At 42.0% G+C, this 22,786-nt stretch overlaps 1 protein-coding gene across 6 annotated transcripts in view; it reads left to right on the plus strand.

Moving 5' to 3' along the window:
- The window catches only part of LOC102460994 (TLE family member 4, transcriptional corepressor), a 133,106-nt gene that overhangs the window by 35,291 nt on the left and 75,029 nt on the right, over window positions 1-22,786 (plus strand). For 2 of the 6 annotated variants that reach the window (XM_075931744.1, XM_075931745.1), the window contains exons 5-7: window positions 1,111-1,173; window positions 12,068-12,178; window positions 16,851-16,925. In XM_075931744.1, coding sequence (XP_075787859.1) covers window positions 1,111-1,173; window positions 12,068-12,178; window positions 16,851-16,925 — 249 coding nt within the window. The remainder of the gene's footprint in view (window positions 1-1,110; window positions 1,174-12,067; window positions 12,179-16,850; window positions 16,926-22,786) is intronic. The other 4 variants (XM_075931746.1, XM_075931747.1, XM_075931749.1 and 1 more) reach the window with 2 other exon arrangements.

Genomic DNA, 22,786 nt, shown 5'->3' on the forward strand with positions numbered 1-22,786 from the left:
CACAGCCTCCTCTGGCAAGGAGTTCCACAGGTTGACTACACGTTGTGTGAAGAAGAACTTTCTTTTATTTGTTTTAAACCTGCTATCCAGGGGGTGCCGGATTATCGGATATGCCGGAGTATCAGGAAGTACTCCGGCAGGGGGACTGTGACGGGTCTGGAGGGGGGGGGGGTGTCGGGTGGGGAACGGTGCGGCGTGGGGCGAGCTGGGTGTTGGTGAGGGGCGGTGCTGCGGGACAAACCTGGCAGCACCCCAGCTGTTCTGCCCCACGGCTTCCCCAAGTCTGCAGCTGCTGAAACTGACCAGCGGCGGACTTGGGCAAGCCCTGGGGCAGAGCAGCTGGGATGCTGCTGGGCGGTGAGCAGGGGGTGAGGGGTGGCGCTGCGGGACCAACCCGGCTGCGCCCCAGCTGCTCTGCTCCGCACCGCTTCCCCAAGTCCGCAGCTGGTCAGTTTCAGCAGCGGCAGCAACAGACTTGAAGAAGTGGCACGGAGCAGCTCCAATTGTCTGGCTGGCCGGAGCACTTCCGGGTTCTAGTTGATGCTGGACTATTGGAAGTGCCGGACAATTGGATGCTGGACAGTTGGAGTTTTACTGTATTACTTATTTTTCTAAAACCAGAATCTCAAACGACAGTGTCTGTCTACATTAACTTCAGTGAAGTCGTAAAGCTCCCAATACATTTTTTAGTTCAGAAATTCTTTTTCTCTATGTATTTATACCCATCTCACAATTGAGAGGTTTTTTTAAGGTTTGAAAATAGTACTGGAAAAAGAGAATGGTTGGTTTATTTGCTGCTCCTCCTGGAAAATTCATGAAACGTTTCTGATTTTGTCATAGAAATGAAATTTTCTTTGGACCACATAGAAGCTCAAAAGTTGTTTTGTGAGGAAACTCTTTAAAATGTGAGGGGTGAATAACTAACAATAGCCATTACCCGTTTTTGAATTAGGTCACTGAATTATTTTTTTATTCTTATTAAGTATTCCAGTTTGACCAGGATTACACAAAAACCACTGAGAGATGTTATTTGATATGTTAGCTTTTCATGTGATTACATTAACATTTGAGAAATATAGAATCCACTAACTTTCTTCTTCTTTTATGCAGGCAGAAATTGTCAAGAGGCTGAATGCTATATGTGCACAAGTCATCCCTTTCTTATCCCAAGAGGTAAGGTGGTAGTTTGCAGGTGCTGGCCTAAAAGTTTCTCTAATGTTGTTGTCATTACAAAAGTGGAGCTTTATATGACCTGTCTGGCTTTGTGAAACTTATAGTGCCTGTATTTCATTTTCCAAGGTGCTGTTCCAACATCAGTGTCTTATTAAAAATTCAGTAGAATATAATTTCAGCACATTTATATAATAGATCACGTTCTAATGTGCTAAGCAAAATTTAGTTGTTTAAAATATTTTGCTGTCATGTACAATGCAGTGTTGCTCAGAATAATGACTTTGTCAAACTGGCATCTGATAGAATAGATTGAAAAATTGCTAGAAATACATGATTTGTGCTACGCTCTTGACAATGGGCATTAAAAGTAGGTAGAAATGTATGTATATCTATCAAATAGTGATGCTCTAGATAGTAAACGTACTAATGAAGCTTATGTCTGTAGTCTTTTTCCTCTCTGACTTCTGTGTGTTTATGGGGAAAATACGCTGATGATTGGTGCTTACAGAGAGAGAATATTCTCAAAGTTATTATTCACTGTCATGCTCTTGAGTACATTATAGATGCCTTCTGAGAAACACAGGGAACTTGAAGAAAAGGCGTGGTATTGGCTGGGGAACCTTGCTACCTTGACTTCAGTGGGATTTGTGAAAGGAGACTTCAAGTGTGGGTTTTTGGTTTTTTGTTTTTGTTTTTTTAAACAAACTTTTTGTGTTTTTGTTCTTGTGCAGGGGCAGGATTTGGATGGGGGAGGGGCTGTTGAAAGTAGGCTGGCTTGATTTTTTTTTTTTTGTATAATTTAGGGCTTCATTTCAGTAAAATCAGTGATGGGAAGTCAAAGCTTGCAGCAGTATTTCTTTGTCGTGCAGCTGCAAAGCATTGTACTGCAGTCTGAGAATGTATTAGGATTCTTTTTCCCACCCTTTCAATTGTTCCACAAAGTGTCATTGCTTTTCAAGAGAGCTGTTCATCCTTTTGCTTGCTGGAGGTCATGTGCTGGAGGATACTCACATTCATCTGTGAGTGTGTGGTGTGTATGCGTGTGAGAGAGAGAATGAAAATAATGTTGACAAGACTAGATCAAAACTTGCCACTATTCCCTTTGGTCTATAAAGATGTGTTTATGAGGACTAAGAGGCACAGTGAGTTAGTGCACAAATTCTTCTTTATTGCCACTGTGGGCCTGAATTCAAATCCTGCCTTGAATTACATGTGAAAATTAGTTTAACCTTTGAACTTACTTTGTCACTTCTACATCTGAAAATTGCTCCATTCAGAAGTTACTTGAGGTTGAGAAGTAAGAGGGGATTGAGGTGTATTGTCTGCTTTTTTTTAAGCTGTCATTGTACCTGTTTCTGATTCAAGGCAATGCCATTGGTCTCTTCGGTCAATAAGTACTAAACTGACAAAAGTTTAAAAGATGGGTGCGAGACACTGTTTGCAGTTAAAGTTGTGATCTGGGCAAAAGGTCAAGTCCAGTGATTGCAGTATGAAGTGGCATTTTGCTTTGGTCCTGCATTCAAAGCTCTTCCTTCATCATTTTTTTTATTACTTTATTTTCGGTGGCTGCAGTGTTAGAACTTTCCATTGGAGTCCTAAAAATATCGTTCTTTGCCTGTTTATTCAGCGATACCTTTCTCTGTTTTCCCCTTTACACACACAATAACTGAAAACTTGGATGATGGACTTTGAAAAGATAGATATTACCAACAAACCCTGTATGAGTTTTTGCCGCCCTTTTGATCGTCTTAGATTTGACACTTTGTATGTGCTCATGTGGAAAAAGGGGTAAGATTTGGTGTGTGTTTATAAGTGGTGGTGCCCTAGTCAGTTCAACATAGATTTAGTCTCTCCCACTGCTCCACATGTATCATGGATACCTGAGTCCATAGTCAATCTGCTGAAAGCTTGCACTGATGCATTTTAAGTGATATGCTGGAGGGAGGAAGAATCATGAAGGATGCATTGTTTCCTCTTTCTGCCGGAGGGGAGAATAATCTGTCTGTGGGATGCATAAACAAGGATTTGGGGACTTGTGCTAGGACTCTTAACTTTAATCTTAGTCCTCCACACTGTAGCTCCCAGCCTTCTAGGCCATGTATACACGACAAATTTTGGTCAATACAGAAAGTCCCCGGGTTACGTACAAGATAGGGACTGTAGGTTTGTTCTTAAGTTTAATTTGTATGTAAGTCGGAACTGGTACATATTGTAGGGCAGTGGTCCCCAACCTTTCAAGGTTGCCGGACGCCAGGGGGCGGGGCCGTTCGCCCGCTGGGCGCCAGGGGGCGGCGACACTTGCGCCCCAGGGGCGGCCCCCCACATAGCCGCATGCCCGGGGGCGGCCCTCCCCATAGCCACATACCCGGGCCGGCGCTTCCCCCCCGCCCAGCGCCGCGCGCCCGGGGCCGGCGCTTCCCCCCGCCCAGCCCCGAGCATCTGGCGGGCGCATGGAAATGCCCCCGCGGGCACCGTGTTGGGGACCACGGTTGTAGGGGAAACTCTAGCCAAACATTTCTCCAGAGCTCAGTTTTATTCTTCCACACCTCACTTCCCTCAGTCCTGCAGACCAGGGAGACGCGGAGCATCTTTTCTCGCCGTGGAGGACGCGGGCGGCGGGACCGCGGCGCGTCTCGGCGGTCTGCTGGGGGGGTGGCCTCACCCCCTTTGTAAGTAGGGATCCGATGTAAGTTGGATCCATGTAACCCGGGGACGGCCTGTACAAGTTAAGTCCGCACAGAGCCACCAAAATTAGTTTTGTGTATGCATATCTGGCTCCTGTTTGTGCTGCAATTACTTACCAAGAGTGCATAGTGTGGTGCACCATAGTTAGGGATCTTATACTCCAATGCACTATTTCTCACAAAATGTTGGCATGCAAGTCTGACTGGGGTCAAGAGGTCAACTTCCTAGTGTGTAACTATCTCAATTCTATAATGTTGTCTTAAAAAAAATCCCACAAACCCACCTTGCCCTCCTTGCTGTTGGCCATATTTGACAGAAGCATGGAGTACGCACAAGTCTGCCCTAATGTCAAATGTTACAAGCACAGGACACATGATACTCTGATATCTTGCAGAGCCATGAAGGGAACAAAATCAGCAAGGAACAAGATGATTTTGTGGAGGACAGATTGCTGTGAGACATAGAACCAGTTCATTGTTGTTGCTGGCATTCATAGTGCAGCTGCAGATGGTAAAGTGCCACTTTGGGCATAGAGAAATGGGCACTGACGAGAGGGATTGCATCATAACGCAGGCATGGGATGATGAGCCCTAGCTGCCATACTTTGAGATGCACAAGACCATGTTCTTAGACCTGTGGGCCAAACTAAAAAATTCTTCCAGTGTAAGGACACCAGAATGAGAGCTGCACTGAATGTGGAGAAGCAAGTGGTGATTGAGGTGTGGAAATTTGCATTGCTAGAAAGCTACCAGTCCCTGGGAAATAATTCTGAAGTTGGAAAATCTGCTCGGGGGACGGGGACGGGGGGGACCAGTTGTCATACAAGTGTGAGGGCATTAATTGTCTCTTGCTATGCAGGAATTTGGCAATGTTCAAGCCATGGTGGATGGATAGATTTCCAGCAAATGGGGTTCCCTAGCTGTGGTGAAGTGATAGGTGGCTCACATATTCCTATTTTGGCACCTCAACACCTTGCTATACACAATAGGAAGAGAAAGGGCTTTTTTATGATTAAAGTGTTGGATCACTGAGGAGGCCTCACCATCTTTGATGTTAGTTGGTCAGGAAGGTGCATGACTCTTCCATCTTTAAGGCTATAGGACTGTTGAGAGAGCTACAAGCAGGGACTGTCTCTCTCTCCCCTCTTCCCCCCCCCCCCCCCAAACAAAACAAAACTGTGGATTAGCATCAGTGATATTGAAATTCCAATAGTGATTCTGGGGGACTGTTGATGGCTGGGGTTCAGAGCCAGTTCTGCTGTAAGTGTTCACATTTCCTGATGGTGAACATCAGATATTTGGGATTAGGGGAACCTAACTACTCTGCTCTACCAGATTCCACCCCAAGACCCAATGAAGTAGTAATTAAAAACATGAAGCCTGGGGGGGAGGCGGTGGATGCCCCCGTGCATGCTTCCTGGGACATTGTCTACTGTGGCTCTTGTTACTGTTGATGTCACTAGTTCACTTCTGCATCCTTCTGGAGTCTTGGCTCATTGCTGCCAGTCTGCACGATTGAAAGGCCTGTGATGGTTTAGGGTTGAGGACCAGGCCCAACTGCATGGGACCTGAGAGGCTTCCTGACAGGAACCTGCAGCACACAACTGCTCTCATGCCCCATCTACCCAAACCAAAAATTGCCCTCTTTTGAGCTCAGTCTCTTCTTTGAGCTTGTCCAGCAGGAGCAGCAGCATTTTTCTGGGCCCAGAGCTGCTCCTTAACCTTTAGCTCCCCAGTGTTGGGTTTGTACCTCCCATCACAAGGTGTCTTAGAAGCACTCAATGTGAAGCTGTATGGCTCCAAAAGGCTTTGAAAGATCACTTCAACAGCAAGCCACAGTAATGCATTATGGAATACTGTGCGCCACTTGGCCTGGTGTTTTGGGGCTTGTTAGGAACTGTGTAATGCTTCAAGTACATTTAAGACTATAACTCAGTCAATTCACCTATTAATGTTGCTATGTTTGCTGTATGGTTGATTGTAACACTGTCACTGATCCAATTAGTTGTCACTGTACAATAATAAAGCAGGTGCTTTCAAAATTGCTAGGCACTCTGCAGCTAATATTGTGAAGCAATTAAGATGAATTATTTTTCAAATAATAGAATTTTATTCAGTAACAAAATCCGTGGAAAGAAAAGTCTGTGCAATTTAAAAGCAAATATATAAAAAGTTAATAAATTAATGGAATAGAACTTAACAGAGGGAAGAAATATTTATGCCCATTTTAGCCACGGTCACTCCATGTGAAGCTGTGTTGGTTCTCAGTGTCCCCTGGTGTGAAGTGGCAGGGGTAGGGATGTGGTCCCTGATGTCTTGTAGAATATTCAGGGGAGTGTAGTGAGGTGCTGTGATAAGGTTCTCTATAGACTGCAAATGTTGGCAGGCAGTGTTCCCGCTAAGATTTTCCATCTATGAGCAGAGTGAGTTTTGTCTTGTGCACCAACGATGATGTCACGTGCACTTGTTCGAATGTGTGCCACTGTGGCACCCACCGGTGGCGCTGCTTCCCAAGAGACTCTCCCAGGTAGTGGCCCCGCTTCTTAGAGAGAAGGTGTGGGGTTGCCAGGTGACTGGTTTTGAGCTGGCCAATCCAGTATTTGAGCTTTCTGTCCGGGGAAACAAATTGAGAAAATTAAGTACGTTTTATTATTATCATGAGTATCAGTATGTAGTTGCGTACTGCCTGGCTAGTAGACACTCTCGCGCTGTGTGAGCGTGTCTACCAGCCAGTCAGTACGCAGCTACACAGTGGAGGAGGGGGCTGGGCTGAGCCAGGATGGAATTCCCGGGGCTGGACTTGCCCGTGCACTCCGCCAGGACTGTGCGTGGGACGGGCGGCACCCCGGGATCTGCATGCGCCCGGGCCAACCCTGCTCCCCCCACACCCCTCCCGGCCAGCCCTGCTTTCTGCCGGCCAGTTCCCCCTCTCCCCCCCACGATCTCCCTCAGCCAGCCCCACTCTCCCCAACCCCCTCCCAGCTAGCCCTGCTTCCCTCCCCCGCTCTCCCCCACCAGATCTCCCCCGGCCAGCTCCGCTCTGCTCCCCTCCCCTCCCGGCTGGTCCTCCCCACCCCCGATCTAAGGTCAAGTGTGTCGGGTATTTTTTTTCAAACCATCTGGTAACCCTAAGAAGGTGAGATGTGCCCTCCCACCCCAGGGAGCCCTACTCCCTAGGCAGCCTGTGTGAAGGGCAGGGACTGTCCCAGGCTACTCCTTGTGGGGCTGCTGTGAGTCCCCTCTGGGGCAGAGGGAAGCTGCTGCCAGCACCCCAAGGTTTGCAGGGAGTGAGGTGCTGGGGGTGGGGCAGTGACATGTAGGGAGTGGGGATTGGCAGGCAGGGGGCTCTGAGGGGCAAAAGAGAGGTGTGGGAGGGGGGAAAAGAGGTACAGGGGGCCCCAGCCCCAGGAGCAGCCACACCATAGCCCAGCTCCAGCTTTGAGCTGCTGCCATGCGGCCAGCCCAGGGAGCAGTTGGGAAACCACTTTGCAGCCTTGAACACAGCTCCAGCCTTGGGGAAGGGCTAGGGCTAGAGCTGACCCCAGCCACCGGAGCAGCCCTCCTACCACACAGCCCCAGCTGCCAGAACAGCCCTGGCCCCGCACCGTGCGGCCTGTGCCACATAGCCCCGGATCCCCAAGCAGACCCCCAGACCCGGCCCCCCAAGCAGGCCGACGCCCCCTGAGCAAGCCCTGGCTGCTGGATAGGGTTACCAGGTGGCTTAAAAAAAAATATCGGAGGAACTTGATCTCAGATGGGGAGGGGAGGCACCGGCTGGGAGGGGAGCAGGGCTGGCATGGGGGGGCGGTTGTTGGGGGTAGCGGAGCTGGCTGGGGGAGATGGGTGGGAGGGGTTGGAGGCAGCAGGGCTGGCCCGGAGGGAGTCGGGGGGAGCAGAGCCGGCTGGGGGAGATCATGGGGGTAGGGGGGGACCGGCCGATGGAAAACGGGGCTTGTTGGGGGGATTGGGGCTGGCTGGGGGGAGGGGAATGGGAGGAGAGAATCGGCCGGCAGGGAGCGGGACTGACCCAGGTGCACACAGATTTGGGGGTGCTGTCCATCCTGCTCATGGTCCCGGTGAAGCACAAGCCAATCCGTCCCCGTCCCCGTCCTGCTCCTTTCCACTGTGTAGTTGCGTACTGCCTGGCTGGTAGACACACTGACGCAGCATGAGTGTGTCTACCAGCCAGGCAGTTCACAAGTAGGTACTGATACTCATAATCAGTGGGTTTTTTTTTTTTTTTTTTTTGTGATGGTACTGGCCAGTATGCAGTACCGGCACCCCCAGATGCAGTACCAGCACCTCCTGGAGTATCGGCACTTTTGTTTAAAAAAAAAATTTAAAAAAAAGCACTGTTTATAATAATAACAACACTTACCTAACTAGAAAATACCAGACATTTTATGTGTCCGGTACTTTCTTAATTTTTTTCCGAGACAGAATCCTCAAATACCGGACTGTCCAGTTCGAAACTAGACACCTGGCAACCCTACTGCCAGAATAATCCCCTGGCCCACCAAGCAGGACACCGGCCCCTCGAGCTAGCCCACCGAGCTGGTCCTGGCCCCTTGAGCAGGTCCCAATCCCCCCCTGCCATGTGACAGGTCCCGGCAGGTCCCAGCCCTGGCAGCTGGAACAGGTTCTGCCCCCTCCCCCCCATACAGCAGGTCCTGGCCCTGGCTGGTAGAACAGATCTCGGCCCCCTTCCCCCCCCCCACACCATGCGGGCTCAGCCCCCTCTCCCAGTGGCCCCACCGCCTCAGCTGGTCCCAGCTCGGAGCAGCTGCCTGCCGCACCACTCGCCTTCCAGCAGGAAGGCAAGTGCTGCTGCGCGGCCGTGCAGGCATGCACCTCGGCAAGAACTATGTGGGCAAGCCCATGACTGATAAACTTCTAGGTTCACAAGAGTCTGTAGCCTCTGTTTCTGCTACCAGAGAATCTCCATTATGTGCTGGTGTATCATCTTTGCTTTCTGTGGAACTCCTGGGTCTGTCTCTTGTCTGCTTTTGCCTTCTCCAGGCTGTCTGCAGTATTCACCCTCTAGCGCCCCTTTGTTCACAGTCTGTAGTAGCACTGGCTTGCAGGATCTCATTGAACATGTCCTCTTGAATTCTCCTCTTCTTTCTCCTCCTTATCTTGCTCAGAGGCTCTAAAGTGTAGAGGGGAAAACTCCTTGAGGCTGTAATGGCAGCTGCTCCAGGTAAAACACAGAGGTACCATTGTCTGCATAGTAACAGAAACTGTTTCTGGCCAATGGTATCTGGAAGGATAGAGCTGGAGGTAGCAGGTGGAGACCCGCTGCCCCTTCCCACCAGCGACACACTTGCTAGCAGCAGCAGGCCACTTCTGGAAGTGGCATGGCCAGGGGCACTGCAGGGCAGCCTGTCTGAGTGCCCTCCTGCACCACAGGACTTTTAGCAGCCTGGAAGGTAATAGCGGGTTAGCAAAAATGTTTGGCTGGCCAGATCAAGCCCACAGGCTGCCTTCCCCACCCTTCCCTCCTCCCCCTGGTCTACAATCCTGCTGCATTGACTTCAGTACATCGATAATGGCTCAACACTGCGTGGGGAGATGGTGTTTCTGTACGGCTGTAAACAGGACAATGAGAAACAAAATTAAGTTGAAACACGTTATAACTAGGTCTGCGTCAGATAGCTTACATTGATCTATGAAGTATAGAGTAGGTCCTGGCTGGAGAAGCAATTTTTAAATGCCTGATCAAGGTAATCTTCACTAGTAACTTACGTTAGTATAACCGTCACTCCAGGGTATGCAACCCTGAACTACGCAGTTATAGTGACCTAATTACCAGTGTAGACTGTGCTATATCAACAGAATTCATGCTATGGTGGATTATCCATCAGTGTAGTTGGCATCTACACTGAAGCACTGTCGCTGCAGCCTTTGAAGTGGGGACAAGCCTTTGGGGAAATAATCACATTCTTGAACTTCCCTGAGTCATTTTAATTACAAGGAACTTAGATGATAGACAGCTGAATGATCCAAAAGATCAAGTTACAAACAGACATTGCCCCACTTCTTTTATAGATACAATATTATCTGCTAAGTTAGTGTTTCTCAAAGTGTTGCACAGGCCTGTTTTGGAAAAGTGGCTAGTGGGCCTGTACCACTTTAGGTAAACAAAGGGTCCATAGCCACTGAGCCTTGCGGCTCCCATTGGCTCTGATTCGCTGTTTCCCAGCAACCATGGCCACGTCACTTCCCTAAGAACCCTTTATGTAACCAAAGTGGCGCAGGCCTTCTTGCAGCTTTCCCAGAGCGGGTCCACTGAACATTTTGAGAAACTCTGTGCTTAAGTGCCTAAGGCAATTAATTGAGGTCCATGGAAAGACCTTGGGCTTTGGATTGGACCCTAAGGTTGAGTGTTTTCAGATCTGCAATTTGAATCTTTCATGGTTTCTATATTGGTATCTGCCAATTGCCTCTTCTTCATAAAATCTTGGCCCATAATTATTTTTTCATCTGCTCTCATCTCATTCCTTCACATTTATCAGGTGGTATACATGTGTGCGTGTTCTGTAGTGTCAAAGCTCTACAGGCTAAAAAGGAAATTAAGAGATTAAAAAAAATTGGAACTTCACATGCATTTTCACAATTCATCTTGTTTGAGGGCAAATGTAAGCATATGTAATTTTAGTGCCTCTAATAGGAGTAACAAAAATCTGTCTTAAGTGCCACTGATGATCAAAATAAGGTCTTTATGCTGAAGTGGTAAAATTCTAATAACTGCATAGCCTCTACTTACAGCATGATCTTAAAAGATATTAGTATTGTTTCCACTCATAGATAATAAACCAAATTAGTAAATCACTCAAAACTGCTACATCTATTCTTTAACAAAGCGTATTCATGAAATCCTGGTTTTCATGATGTCAGTTAATGCAGAATTGAAATATATAGTGTTTATGCTGTTTCTGTATTTTGCTCACAATATAATTGTGTGATAATAGCTTAAAAATGTGACTTGTCATTTTAGTATTTTGTGTTTCACTGCTGACAAAATGAACAAAATGCAGTGGTTATTACCTCCTCACAGCACCAGGTTAATTTGTCTTATTGCTTGTTAGCTTTTTAAAGAATCAATGGATTGCAATAACTCAGTTTGATGTAAGAGATTATGGCCAAAATTGCCACATCTCTTGATAATGATGCATTGTAGAAGTAAGAAATGATTTTAATCAAAGTGACTTAAGTCACTGGTTTTAATCATTATTTAAATCAACAAGAAGGAAACCTTGATTTAAATAAACAATTTTCATTGTTTTGCATTTCTAATTTCTTAAAGATAGGATTTTTTAGTTAAAATTGTTTTTAAATGGTTAATTTAATGATTGATTGTTAAAACATGTTGATTTGAAACTAAATATAGCCTTCATGATATACTTTTCCAAACAAGGAGACCATGCTGTATCTGTGTACGTTTAAGTAATTATGTAGCTTTCTGTTTGTTCTAATTTTTACATTTTTTGAGTTTGGAAAATGGTGAACGATGCATTTCTTATTTATGATTTTTTTCCCAACTTTGTGTGGAAATTAAAATTCAATGACAAATGCACAACAACAATTTTTTGAACTATATTAAATACAACTTTCAAACTATGGGATGCGCAAGCAAAATCATTTCTCAAAATGTTTATCAAAACCTGTCGTGCATTTAAAACTTCCTGATTACTGAAGGAAGTATTATGTATTGTTAGTGAATTGAACAGATTGTTTCTTGACTCCATATCAGATAATATTTTAGAACTAATAGATCTCATCCTCTCAGACCTAGTTTTTATACATAGATTGGAAGAGGAAAACAGTCTGTCCTGCTTTTTCAGAAACCAGTTAGTTTCTTAATATTGAATGAACCAGTCATTGAACTGAAATGAAGAAAATATTCTCTCTGTACTCACAGAAGAGCTTCTGTCATCAAAAGCTGGTTTAGCAAAACAACGAATTGTAGTTTGACGTGCTTAGCCAGTGACTTCCATCAGTTCAGTGGTCTGACTTTCTTTCAAACTTGGCAGTAAACATGTATTGTTTAATATATTTGTTCTATTTAATAGTGGATAAAAAGTTTGACTTAGTTTTAACTAGGGCTGTCAAGCCATTAAAACAGTGATTACTTATGATTAATTTTTTAATTGCACTGCTAGACTACCAATTATTAAATATTTTGGGGGGGGTTCTGTATTTTCAAATAGGCTGTGGGCTGCAGCTGTGCTCAGTGCCTTAGCGCCCCCCTCTCCATCACCTCTGTAAAGCGCCGGGCTGGGGCTTCAACTCCCCCTCCATGCCTCCCTCCCCACCCGCAGGTATGCAATTAACTTGTTAAATAAATTAACATGTTAATTTTGTTTTCAGTTAATTGCAGGCGTTAACTGCATTTAATTGACAGCCCTAGTTTTAACATGGGTTGTCAGCTTTAAATTTAGTTTTCAGCAGTTTTATTTATAAAACCCTGTATTTAATTTAACTAGAACTCCAATTTAAATAAAATCTAGTTTAAATAACAAAATACTATGTCCTTTATTTACAAAAAAAAAAAAAAAACCCATATATTTTTATCCAAGCCTGTATAAGGTCTGGTCTGTATTGACCTAATGTCCTAGTATAACTGGTCAGGAATGTGAAAAATTCTTTCTCCCTCTGCCCCCCAGTGATGCAGTTAAACTGATCTAACTCCTAGTGCCAATAGCCCAATGGGAGAATTCTTCTGCTGGTCTAGGTACCACCTCTTGGGGAGGTGAGTTAACTACAGTACACCTCTTGGCATAGGAAATGTCGTCACTGAAGTGCTACAGTGGTGCTGCTCTACTGCAGTGCTGTTAAGTGCTGACAAGTATGTCACCACTGTGTGTACTGTATTTAGTACAATTTTAATCTGTCTGTACAGTATTATTTGGATTGCACCTGGTAATAAAATATGTAATCAAGAATGCTGAGAAGTCTGTGGGTTTGGGGCTTCAGTCAGTTTTGCTGTATTATCCAGTATCGGAGGTGCAAGAAAAATAATAATTTAGCCTTTTTGAATATGCAGGTAATTAAAATTCGGTAATTAGTACTCTGCTCACTTGTACGACCCCTGCCAACATAACTAATCTCTGTGGCTCAAGTCATCATCTGTACAATGGGGATAATAATCTTTCCCTGCATCACCAGGGTGATATGAAGATAAAATTCTTAAATGTGTTTGAAATTGTCAGAACTACAGAGATCAGGGGTTCATGTAACTGTCTAGATAAATACAAGAAATTGCTAGTACATGATGAGTTAATTCGATTTTCTGATACTGGCAGACTTAAACTACCCATTACACTTGACACATATATTAGTTAAATGTGACTGGAGATGCTAGTACAGCACTGGTTTTCTTTTGAATGAAGTTCTGTGGGGAAACTTCTTAAAATTAATATATTCCTGTCAGCTGTCAGAGATTAAAAATAAGATAGACCATTGTGTCTTAGATTTTTATATAATACTAGATGATTTTATACTGTGTGTGTGTGTGTGTGTGTGTGTGTGTGTGTGTAAACGTGTAGTCCTGTGGCACCTTAGAGATGAACCAAAATATACGGAACCATGAGCTTTCATTGGCAAAAATCACTTTATCATCACTGGAACTAACAGAAACCAAGATATATATAACAGCAGAAGAAGTGTCTGTCAATTGCAGGACTTCTGTTAATGAGGCTAATAATACATATATGGGACACATCCAGCCCACTTAATTAACCTCATTAATAGAGATCCTACAATTGACAAGTACTACTTCTGCTTTTTTATATATATCTTAGTTTCTGTTAGCTCCACTCCAGTTCATATGATGAAGTGGGTTTTGTACAGGAAAGCTCATGATTCTGTAAATTTTGATTAGTCTCTAAATAGCCACAGGACTACTTGTTGTTTTTAAAGTTACAGATTAACCCGGCTATCCTAGTGTTTGTGTACATCTGTTTTCATGGATGTCTCGATGAAGAGTGGCTCTTTGGTTTGAATCCTGCAAGGAGTGCTAGCATGGGGAAACCATTAATGATGCTTCGTGCAGGTGCAAGGATCTGTCTATCCAGATGTAGAATTTGGGCATTAGTGACAGTGTCCATTGTGAATTTTGGTTTGTTTGCATGGAATGTAAGTGAAATCTAGATGTTTAAGAAGAGGGTAATTGTAATTGTCCTTTCTTTATTTAATGAAGAGCTCAACGTTACTAGGCTCGCACCTTTTCTCCTTGCTATGGGCCTGATCCCAAACCCACTAAAGTCAATGGAAAGGTACCCTTGGACTTAAGTGGGGTTTGGGTCTGGACCTGATAGAGTAGACTTACCAGTTAGATGTTCTGAGACTTTACTTCTCTGTTAAATCTCATATAGAGGAGAGTTAGTAAAACTAAAGAGAATTAAAGTGAGATTTTTGGAGTGTGGACAGAACAAGAGATTTTTCTCCTCTTCACTATTGACGATAAGAATTTTCTCAGGAAACAGAGCAGTATTTGTTCCAGGTCATTCATGAAGGTAGAATTCTCCCATGGTGAGGGAGATCATTTGTACTGTAAGTTGTAAGATTGACTTGCTTTTGCAAAATTTAGCTGAAAACCAGAGCTCTTAGTATAGCAGCTTCAGTGCTTCTTAGATATTTAAAAAGCCTCTTTTAACTGTTAAGTTTTCCATGCCCTAACACTAGTACTTGCATGTCCTTTACTGTAGGGTTGATGTAGAGAATTTTGATCTGGTAGCTCTTCCCGGAGCTGCACTGGAAATCTTGTGGGTTTTTTCCTATAATTTTTCAGTGCTTTAGAAATAATTGTTACCTCCAAATTATTGTATTCTAACTAACCTGGCAGAGTGAAAAGAAATTCAGCACCACTTCAAGCAAATGAATATTCACAGATCCAAAACCTTTGAATTAGGGTTAAAATTAACATACTGAAAAAAAATGCATGCATGCATGCACACACCCGAGAGAGAGAGAGAGAGAGAGAGTCTGTTTTTTCAGTGTGGAAAAGGCAGCCTAGGAGAGGAACAGGGAAACCAAAATGGTATAAAGTCCCCTTGTACCTTTCAAATTTCTGGGCTTATCTGAAGGGCAACATGGCCCCTGGCACAACTTAGGGAAGGGCTGCTATAACTGATAGTATCTTCCCACAGTTGTCAGAGCTCCTCCTTGTAGCTCTCTTTCCTCTGAGTAGCATAATGTTCTGTATTCTCACATTTTGCTTCCCCTGTGTGGTGGGAGCTCTCTGGGGGTTGTTTTTAAGCCCCTGTTTAAGACCCCTTTGTCTGTTTAAATGGGATTTATGCAGGGTCTACCCCCCCCACCCCCAACCCCACCTCCACCTTAATTCTGCGCTGCATCCCCATTGTAAAGATCCTTTCTATCACTGCCCATAATATTCTTTCTTAATACAGATGAGAGCTGGTTAGGTTGGGGAGAGGAAGTGAACTTGCTAAAAATAAGAATAGAAATATTTTCCTTAAAAATGTGTACATATAAACTTAAATGCATTGACATTTTTTAAAAATTTCAGACAGCTGTACCCAGAGACATACGGCCAGATATTCCTACATTCCAGCCTCTGTACATAGCTGTCTGATACAAAGGGGTAAAGAAACATCTGGATCTGGCCAATTGAGAATTGCTGCTTGTGATGGGGCACTTTAAGCTGGTATATTTGGCTCCTGAAGCAACTGTTTCTCCCAGCCCTAATATAGGAACATGTTTGGAGGAAAAAGAGGGATGGTGGGAAGTAGCTGGAGTGTGCTGTACTCTGGCTGTCCATACTTGCATATCTTAGGTACGCAGACTGGTCCTAAAAATCATGACCCCTAATAGGAGCCTGACAAACCCCATTTCCCACACTGTGCTAAGCCCGACTGCACAGCATAAAATACGGGTCATAGTTTTGAAAGAGAGTTCAGAGCTGACCTCTCAAAGTCTCCTGTTCCACTACAGCGTGAAGACTCCATTATACTTGGTGCATCCTTGCGATGTGAGGTCTTGTCTATACTATCTTCAGTTCAGCCTCTGGCTGTATATCAGAGAATAATGCACTCCCCTCTTCAGTGCCAATAAAGAGCAGTCAACAGTTAGCCTGTACTGTGGAAACCATAATCTTCAAAGTGTGTTTTCTAATGTGGCATACAAAAAACATGACACAAATTTACTTCCCATTTCTGCAATCTCATCAACACAGTGCAGCTCCAGATAGATTCAGGTCCTCAGATATGGATCTGATTGCAAGATTGGCACTTGATTCTGTTTTAAGTCAATGCTTTCAATTAAATATTCCTTAAAACTTTCAGAATGTAGCCACCCTAACTGATAACAGAAGTATAGCATCACCTAAAGCACGATAACAAAACTGCTGAAGCTTATAAACCGTGGGGTTAATTAGACCATGTTTTTGATGGCATTGTGTAAAGTATTAAAACTTACGTTTTTAGGGATTGAAATAATCAACAGTCACATTTTTGACAGAAGTGAGAATGGAATTTTGAATTTCCTTACCACGATTGAACTGCTCTGGACCATACCATGAAGGGGAATCTCTGTTTCCCAGGCTGAGGAAGCAGTGTGGCTACTGAAATGCATTCCTTTCCTTTTCAGCACATATAATTTTATTTAACAATATTCTGTTTGTGATTAAAAGGTTCTGGGTTTTAGGATGAAGCCTATTATTGACAGAACCACACACTGCCCTGATCAATTAAAAAAAAAAAAAAGTCAGTCTTGGAGCACTTCACTTTGGGAAAGGAGGGGCCGTAGTGTTTATTTTTAGGCAGGCAGTTACTTGGATCAAATTCTCCCCTCTTTCTCCTTTTACACATTCATACAGCTTTTTACAATCTACTCACAGAACCATTATTTCAAGCCCTGCATGCTGTTGAAGAATTAAAAAAATAAAATAAAGGGGGGAAGAAAAAAAGAAAATCTGTGCTTAATTGACTAGAAAGCAAATAATTTTATTCTGTTTCTGATCTTCATTTATAGCACCAGCAACAAGTGGTGCAGGCTGTGGAACGTGCCAAGCAAGTGACCATGGCAGAACTGAACGCAATCATTGGGGTATGTGGTCTTTCCATTTTAGCTCTAATAGTATTTGTAATTAGCTCTTTTTTTTCTTTATTTAAGAAATAAAAATAAAAATTTACTCCATCAACTGAGCAAAAGTTGTGGACAGCAGTAAAGTTAGGAAGTCTGACTTAATCTGAATAAAAACTGATTGCTATATAAAAAAACTTCTGATTGAACTGTGCCCATAAGGTGACTAGTGTAACTGCTTTACACTTCCCTCTGGGAATTGCCTTTTTTTCTTGTTGTTTTTTACTTTTTTTTTTTTAAAGTAAAACTTCTTTTCATTTGCTTAGTGCTGTTCAGTCTGCCTCTAATACTACCTTATAGGTAGCCTTTGATTTGCACTGCTACTGAATGAGGCCTCTGCCCCACCCCTACACATCAAGGCCAAGTATATCTGTTTTCTAACTCATTTTTTTAAAATAAAAAATCCCTTCTCCTCTCCCAGTCTAATATTAAATTACAATTCTCAAAGGAAGAGATAGATATCATGCTCCCATTTGTTTAAAAAAAAATACAGGGCCCCTCTTCTGAAAACTTTTCTGGAAACAGTATTAACATAGTGTAGAAGTCCTGTGAGATTTTTATGGGTTTGGGTAGCCATAATGTTTACATCTTATGAATCAAGAGGAAAAGGAAAACCAATGAAATATTAGCTGTTCACATTGCATAAAATAAAGGTGAAAAATCATAGCTTAATAGAACATTCACATCTATAAATATGCAGCTGGTGGAAGAAGTTCTTTAAGCTCTTCTAATGAGCACACTACAACTGTACTTTCCTTATTCTACCACCTCCAAAATGCTTTTTCTTTTGTGTATAGATTATACATAAGTCTTTCCTTTTTTATTCAGTGTATCAAACACACTTTGAAATGCTAATTATTCCATTTACTTTCATTAAAATTCAAATTGCTGAGTGAAGATGTGGATAAGGGTCGCCGAATAATCAATCTGAAGTGAAGATATTGCTTCAATTATGCCTCTGTCTTTTAACAAGGAAATCGGGACTCTCTGATCATTGCTGACGGTAGTGTAGAGCAGTTGTCTGATTGTAGCTTGTTTTTAATAGACTGTTTCTAACTCTGTTTTTGGATCCCTCCTACCATAAGAATATACTGGTAGTCAATTAGAAGATATAAATGGAAAAGAGTAACCTTTATTTCCTCTGAAGTGCCCCTTGGAAAGAAGGGGATGAATCAGAGCGAGTCGTGTAGAATCATGAATAACATTTGTTGTACGTCTTTTACGCTCCAGTGGGGAGAGTGGGAGATGAATAATTTCCCAATTAGTTTTCATTACCTAACCAAAATACTGCCTTATATTAACATTCTTTGCATAAAGTAAGTTGTGAAAGGATGGGTTTTAAAAAAAAAAGATGTGTGTGTATATGCTATATGCCTGTATGCATTGCATTTTGTGTGTGTGTGGGTGTGTGTGCTTGCATGTATATGTATACTTACTTATAAATGTGTATAAATAATGGTTGCCACTCAACATTACATTTATTGAAGAGTCTGTAATAAGTTTTGCTTTCTACTAGAAAGTCAGGTATTAATGTAGAATTTGTGGCATTATTACAGATGTTGCAGATTTTGCTTATTTAAAGTTTATCCTGCTTTCCATGAACCAATAAAACATACAAACAAAAATGAACAAATGGACTGAATGCTTATTCAAGAGTTTGGGCCTCTTCTTTTCTAAAGGATAGAACTAAATTTCCTATTTGTCCAAGGCTCTCTGATACTTTTTACAGACTGATGGATTGATTTTGAAATTCTACCTCACCCAGATTTCATAAAGGCTGTAATTTGTGGCCTGAAAATAACTCTCCTTTTACCTTCCCCACAAAAAATAATTTGTACGTGCTGTATTTCTTTTGTACACTCTTCTGAATTGGAAACATGGGGATATTTTATGTGGATCGCTTATAATTTATGATGAATATATGCAGTATTATTTAGTGAAAAATTCTTGTTTGTTCATATTATGTAAAAAGTAATCTGGTATAATCTTTAGGCGATTTATTAGGAAAACTGATTCAGTAGGATAGCAAATTATCAAAGCAGCATAACTGTTAGTTGTATGGATACCCAAGAATAAATCTCTCTGGGTACACTTGAACAGAAGATAAAAGCAAAATTTGAGCTGTAGCGCTAGCCCTAGAAAAACTCTGGCACGCTTAAAATGCATATAAATAAAAAAAGCAAAACATAATTAGAACATATTTGGTTTTTTAAAAAGAAAAAAACTAATTACGCTCTGTCTTATGTTGGTTTACTGTTTGCTACACCTGCTGGAGTTCCTGTTGTTACATTGTGGTGTAATTCAAAGGATTCACTACTCAGTTGCTGTTTTACTTTTTTTTTTTTTTTTTTTTTTTTTAAATTATCTCTTAATAACCAGTTAGTTCTGAGCTGAAGTTGTGCTGGGCTTAGAGCTTTTAAAATATAATTGTGGATAACACAAAGTTTATGTATACTGAGGGCACCGTAGATGCTTACTGTAGAATGAGAGCCCAGAGCAAAAACCATTTTTTGGTTGCAACAGTGGATAGTGATTTAGGATTTCAGAACTGGATCCTCTGAGAGTTAAAGATGGCACAAGAAAAAATGAGCATACACAAATTATCTGTGTTTCTCTCTTTTGAGTCTCATGTATATATTTTACACACATGTACTCAGATTTAATGAAATCTGATGAAGCACCTTTTTAACTTTGCAGTATTATGCTATCTTCATTGGTAAATGAACCAAACCACTGATCCATGCAGTTTAAATGCAAAATACTGATGTGAGCCTGGAACCTGGAGAGACTGCTTGTTCTCTTGACAATAAACTAGTTGTGTTTAATGGAATGAAACATGGTTATAATGACTTCTTTCACAGGTCATGTTCAGTTTAAAACTGTTGACAGATTGAAACAAGTTAAATTATTATTATTTTTTTAAAGAAATTGAAGGCTGGAGTGGGGAGGACAAAGTACCTAGATATCCTGCATATGCCAAAGTATTTTAAAAACTAATGAATGCAGACTTTGTAACCGATGTTTGCAATAGTCTATACTGCTAATTAGAGATCTTATTTTGAGTCAGTTCTCTTGAACAATTTGAACCCTTCCAAGTTCATGCTGCTGGGATAAGGAATATTATGTTTCCAGTTGATCTTGTCATGTGTCACTGTCAGGTTTTTTTTACATTAAATATGGCAAGATCATACTGTTGGAACAATACGCATTGTGGTCTTAAATCAGTAATATGATCTAATTAGGAATAATATGTTCATTTCCTGTATTATTAAACAGTCATCTGACTTCCTTAAAATATTTTATCCATTATTTTGTATAATCAGAACATGCTGTGTGAATGTGGTTACATTTTAATAAAGGGAAAAGCAACTAATGGGTAATCAGAGTAATTATTTTTTTCTTGTTTGAGTTTCTTTTAATATGCATATTTAAAATTGTATATATGTTCAGCTGCACATAGGTAGTAAGGCAGAAATGGAGGCTACTGTTCATATGCGTGTCTATTACAGAGTGAGAGAAAAATGTACCAAAAACTTAAGACAGGTATGTGATGGTGTTCAAAGAAAAGCAGTTTAGCACAAGATATGCTGAACCTCCATTTTTAGCAGTGACATTTTAATGATAGGAAGTCTGCAAAATTATTTGCCATCAATTGTGAAGGCAATAACAAGCCTTGGTGGTTTTTCACACTCTCTGTGTTAAGTGCTTTCAGAATGACAGCGTAAACTGTGTTAGAGAACTCCAAGGAAGTAAAACTGATTAAAATGTTCATGCTTGAATGGTGCTGATGGAATAGTTCATTTGGACTTTCTCTACCTCCTGCAGCTCAAGCTGAAATATTAAAATTCAGTGGATTTAAATCTCTCTCCCCTCAGCTCAGGAAAAAAACATTACATTTTAATAGGTTTTAAACTCATAATTCATTGGCTTGGAGCAGCACTATTAAATCTATTTAAATATTACTTGTATTACTAAGGAAATGATTTAAATGAGTTTTCCTTTACCAATCTATATGTTTGAATTAAAAAAAAAAAACCTTTGGTTTAATTTGTAAGCATTTTGTTTTATTATGTCAGTTTTATTGTCTTCTTTAAAAAATAAGATTCTGTTTCTAAGGCAAATGGCATTTGCAGGAGAAAAAGGCCCTTTTTATATTGTGGCATATAATTATCAATCTATAAAGTTCCGTCTTCAATACACCGGTTGTCAAAATTTCCATTTCATGTTTTAGACTGAAACTCTTGTTTGCCTGAGCTCGGGAGCTGTGTGGTTTTGTTTTTTTTGAGTAGTCCATCAGCCAAACCTCTCATACTTTCACAGCAGAAGTGTGGAACAATGCCTCTTAAGAAAACAATATGTCATCTTTTATGCATTCACAGATATGAGGATGTTAGAAATCGGTGTGGTGTAGATAAGTGCACACAAGTTCTAATAAAAACTTAGCATCAATGCATGCTATTATTCCCTTGGCGCCAGTGGTCCCGAGCTCCTGCTGCTAAATGCTAATGCGTTTTTTGCACTGGTGCTGAACATATAGAGCAATTTCTGACTCCTTGTGCAAAGAGTCTCTTTCTCTCTGCCTTTCAAACAAGATTACAGTATGTGGGTAAAAGTAAGGGCCTGTGGTCTTCCCAGATCCTCAGATGACGTAATCTGGTGTAGCTTTGTTGAAGATACACTGAGGATCTGGCCCTGGATTTTTAGAAGGGAAGAGGAGCTAGCTTTTCCTCCAGATCTAAACATGGAGACATCTCCTCTATCTGTGGGAGAGGCCAGCTGAGCGTTTTCTCTGTAAATTGTGGATGTTTTGATTTCAGTTTGTTCAGTAAAGTCATTCTTGCCAATTGCATGCATTTAAAGATGGTAACTTCTGAGAGGAAGGAGGGTACATTATAAATTGGTAAATGCACTCTGACCCGTGGGCAACAATAATTTCTCTGTCTTTCCTTTTATTGTGTGATCAAAGGCTCAGCCCATATTAAGCAGTGCTTGGAGCTTAAAGGCTGTAAAAACAAACTGGCCACCTGCTGTATACTGTACACAGATTGTTATGGTGGGAAGGCAAAAAAGGAGGTTGGCTCCAATGGTGTATCTGTTTTGTGTTGTATTTATTTGCATCTTATGCCCAAGGAAATATTGAAATGCACTGTGTCGTATTTAATTACTGTATTTGGTGTTTGTGTACAAAGTGCAAAATGGCTTGGATCCATTGGCTTGAAATTTGTGACAGTATCGAGTGCTTTCAAGTTAATTCTTTATCCTTTTGAGTTTTGATGATTTAACCTGGTACAGAAGGCTGTTATATTAGTAACTTCTTCTCAATGATTCCTCTAAAATCCGGGTACATCTCGGTAGGGCTGCCAACCCTCCTGGATTGGTCTGGAGTCGCCAGGAATCTTTAATTAAAGATTGTCACGTAATGGAATCTCCAGGAAAATGTCCAACCACAATTGGCAAACTTAGGCAGGTGATTCTCTTTTGGGGTGATTGGGTTCTCCCCCCACCCCCATACACTACTTGATCATCCGTGGGTACTAGCTACAGAACCTTAACAGCAGTTGAAGCATGATTTAAACAAGTCTCCTGCTCTCCACAGCACTTGCTGTAATTCAAAAGGGTTGAAAAAAGTAAGAGAACCTAAGTCCTCTTTGGGGGATTTTAGGCAGTTTATTTTAATGCAGATATTGTTTGTTTAGTATTTCTTTGGAGAGGCCCAGGACCAATTTGTACATTGGGGGTGCTGAGAGCCATTGAACCAAACCATAAACCCTGCATGTGGTGGAAACCACTGTGGAAGCAGGACTAAGGAAAAGGGGATTTGGGTG

This window comes from Pelodiscus sinensis, chromosome 6 (assembly GCF_049634645.1).
Source record: "Pelodiscus sinensis isolate JC-2024 chromosome 6, ASM4963464v1, whole genome shotgun sequence".
Lineage (NCBI taxonomy): Eukaryota > Metazoa > Chordata > Testudines > Trionychidae > Pelodiscus > Pelodiscus sinensis.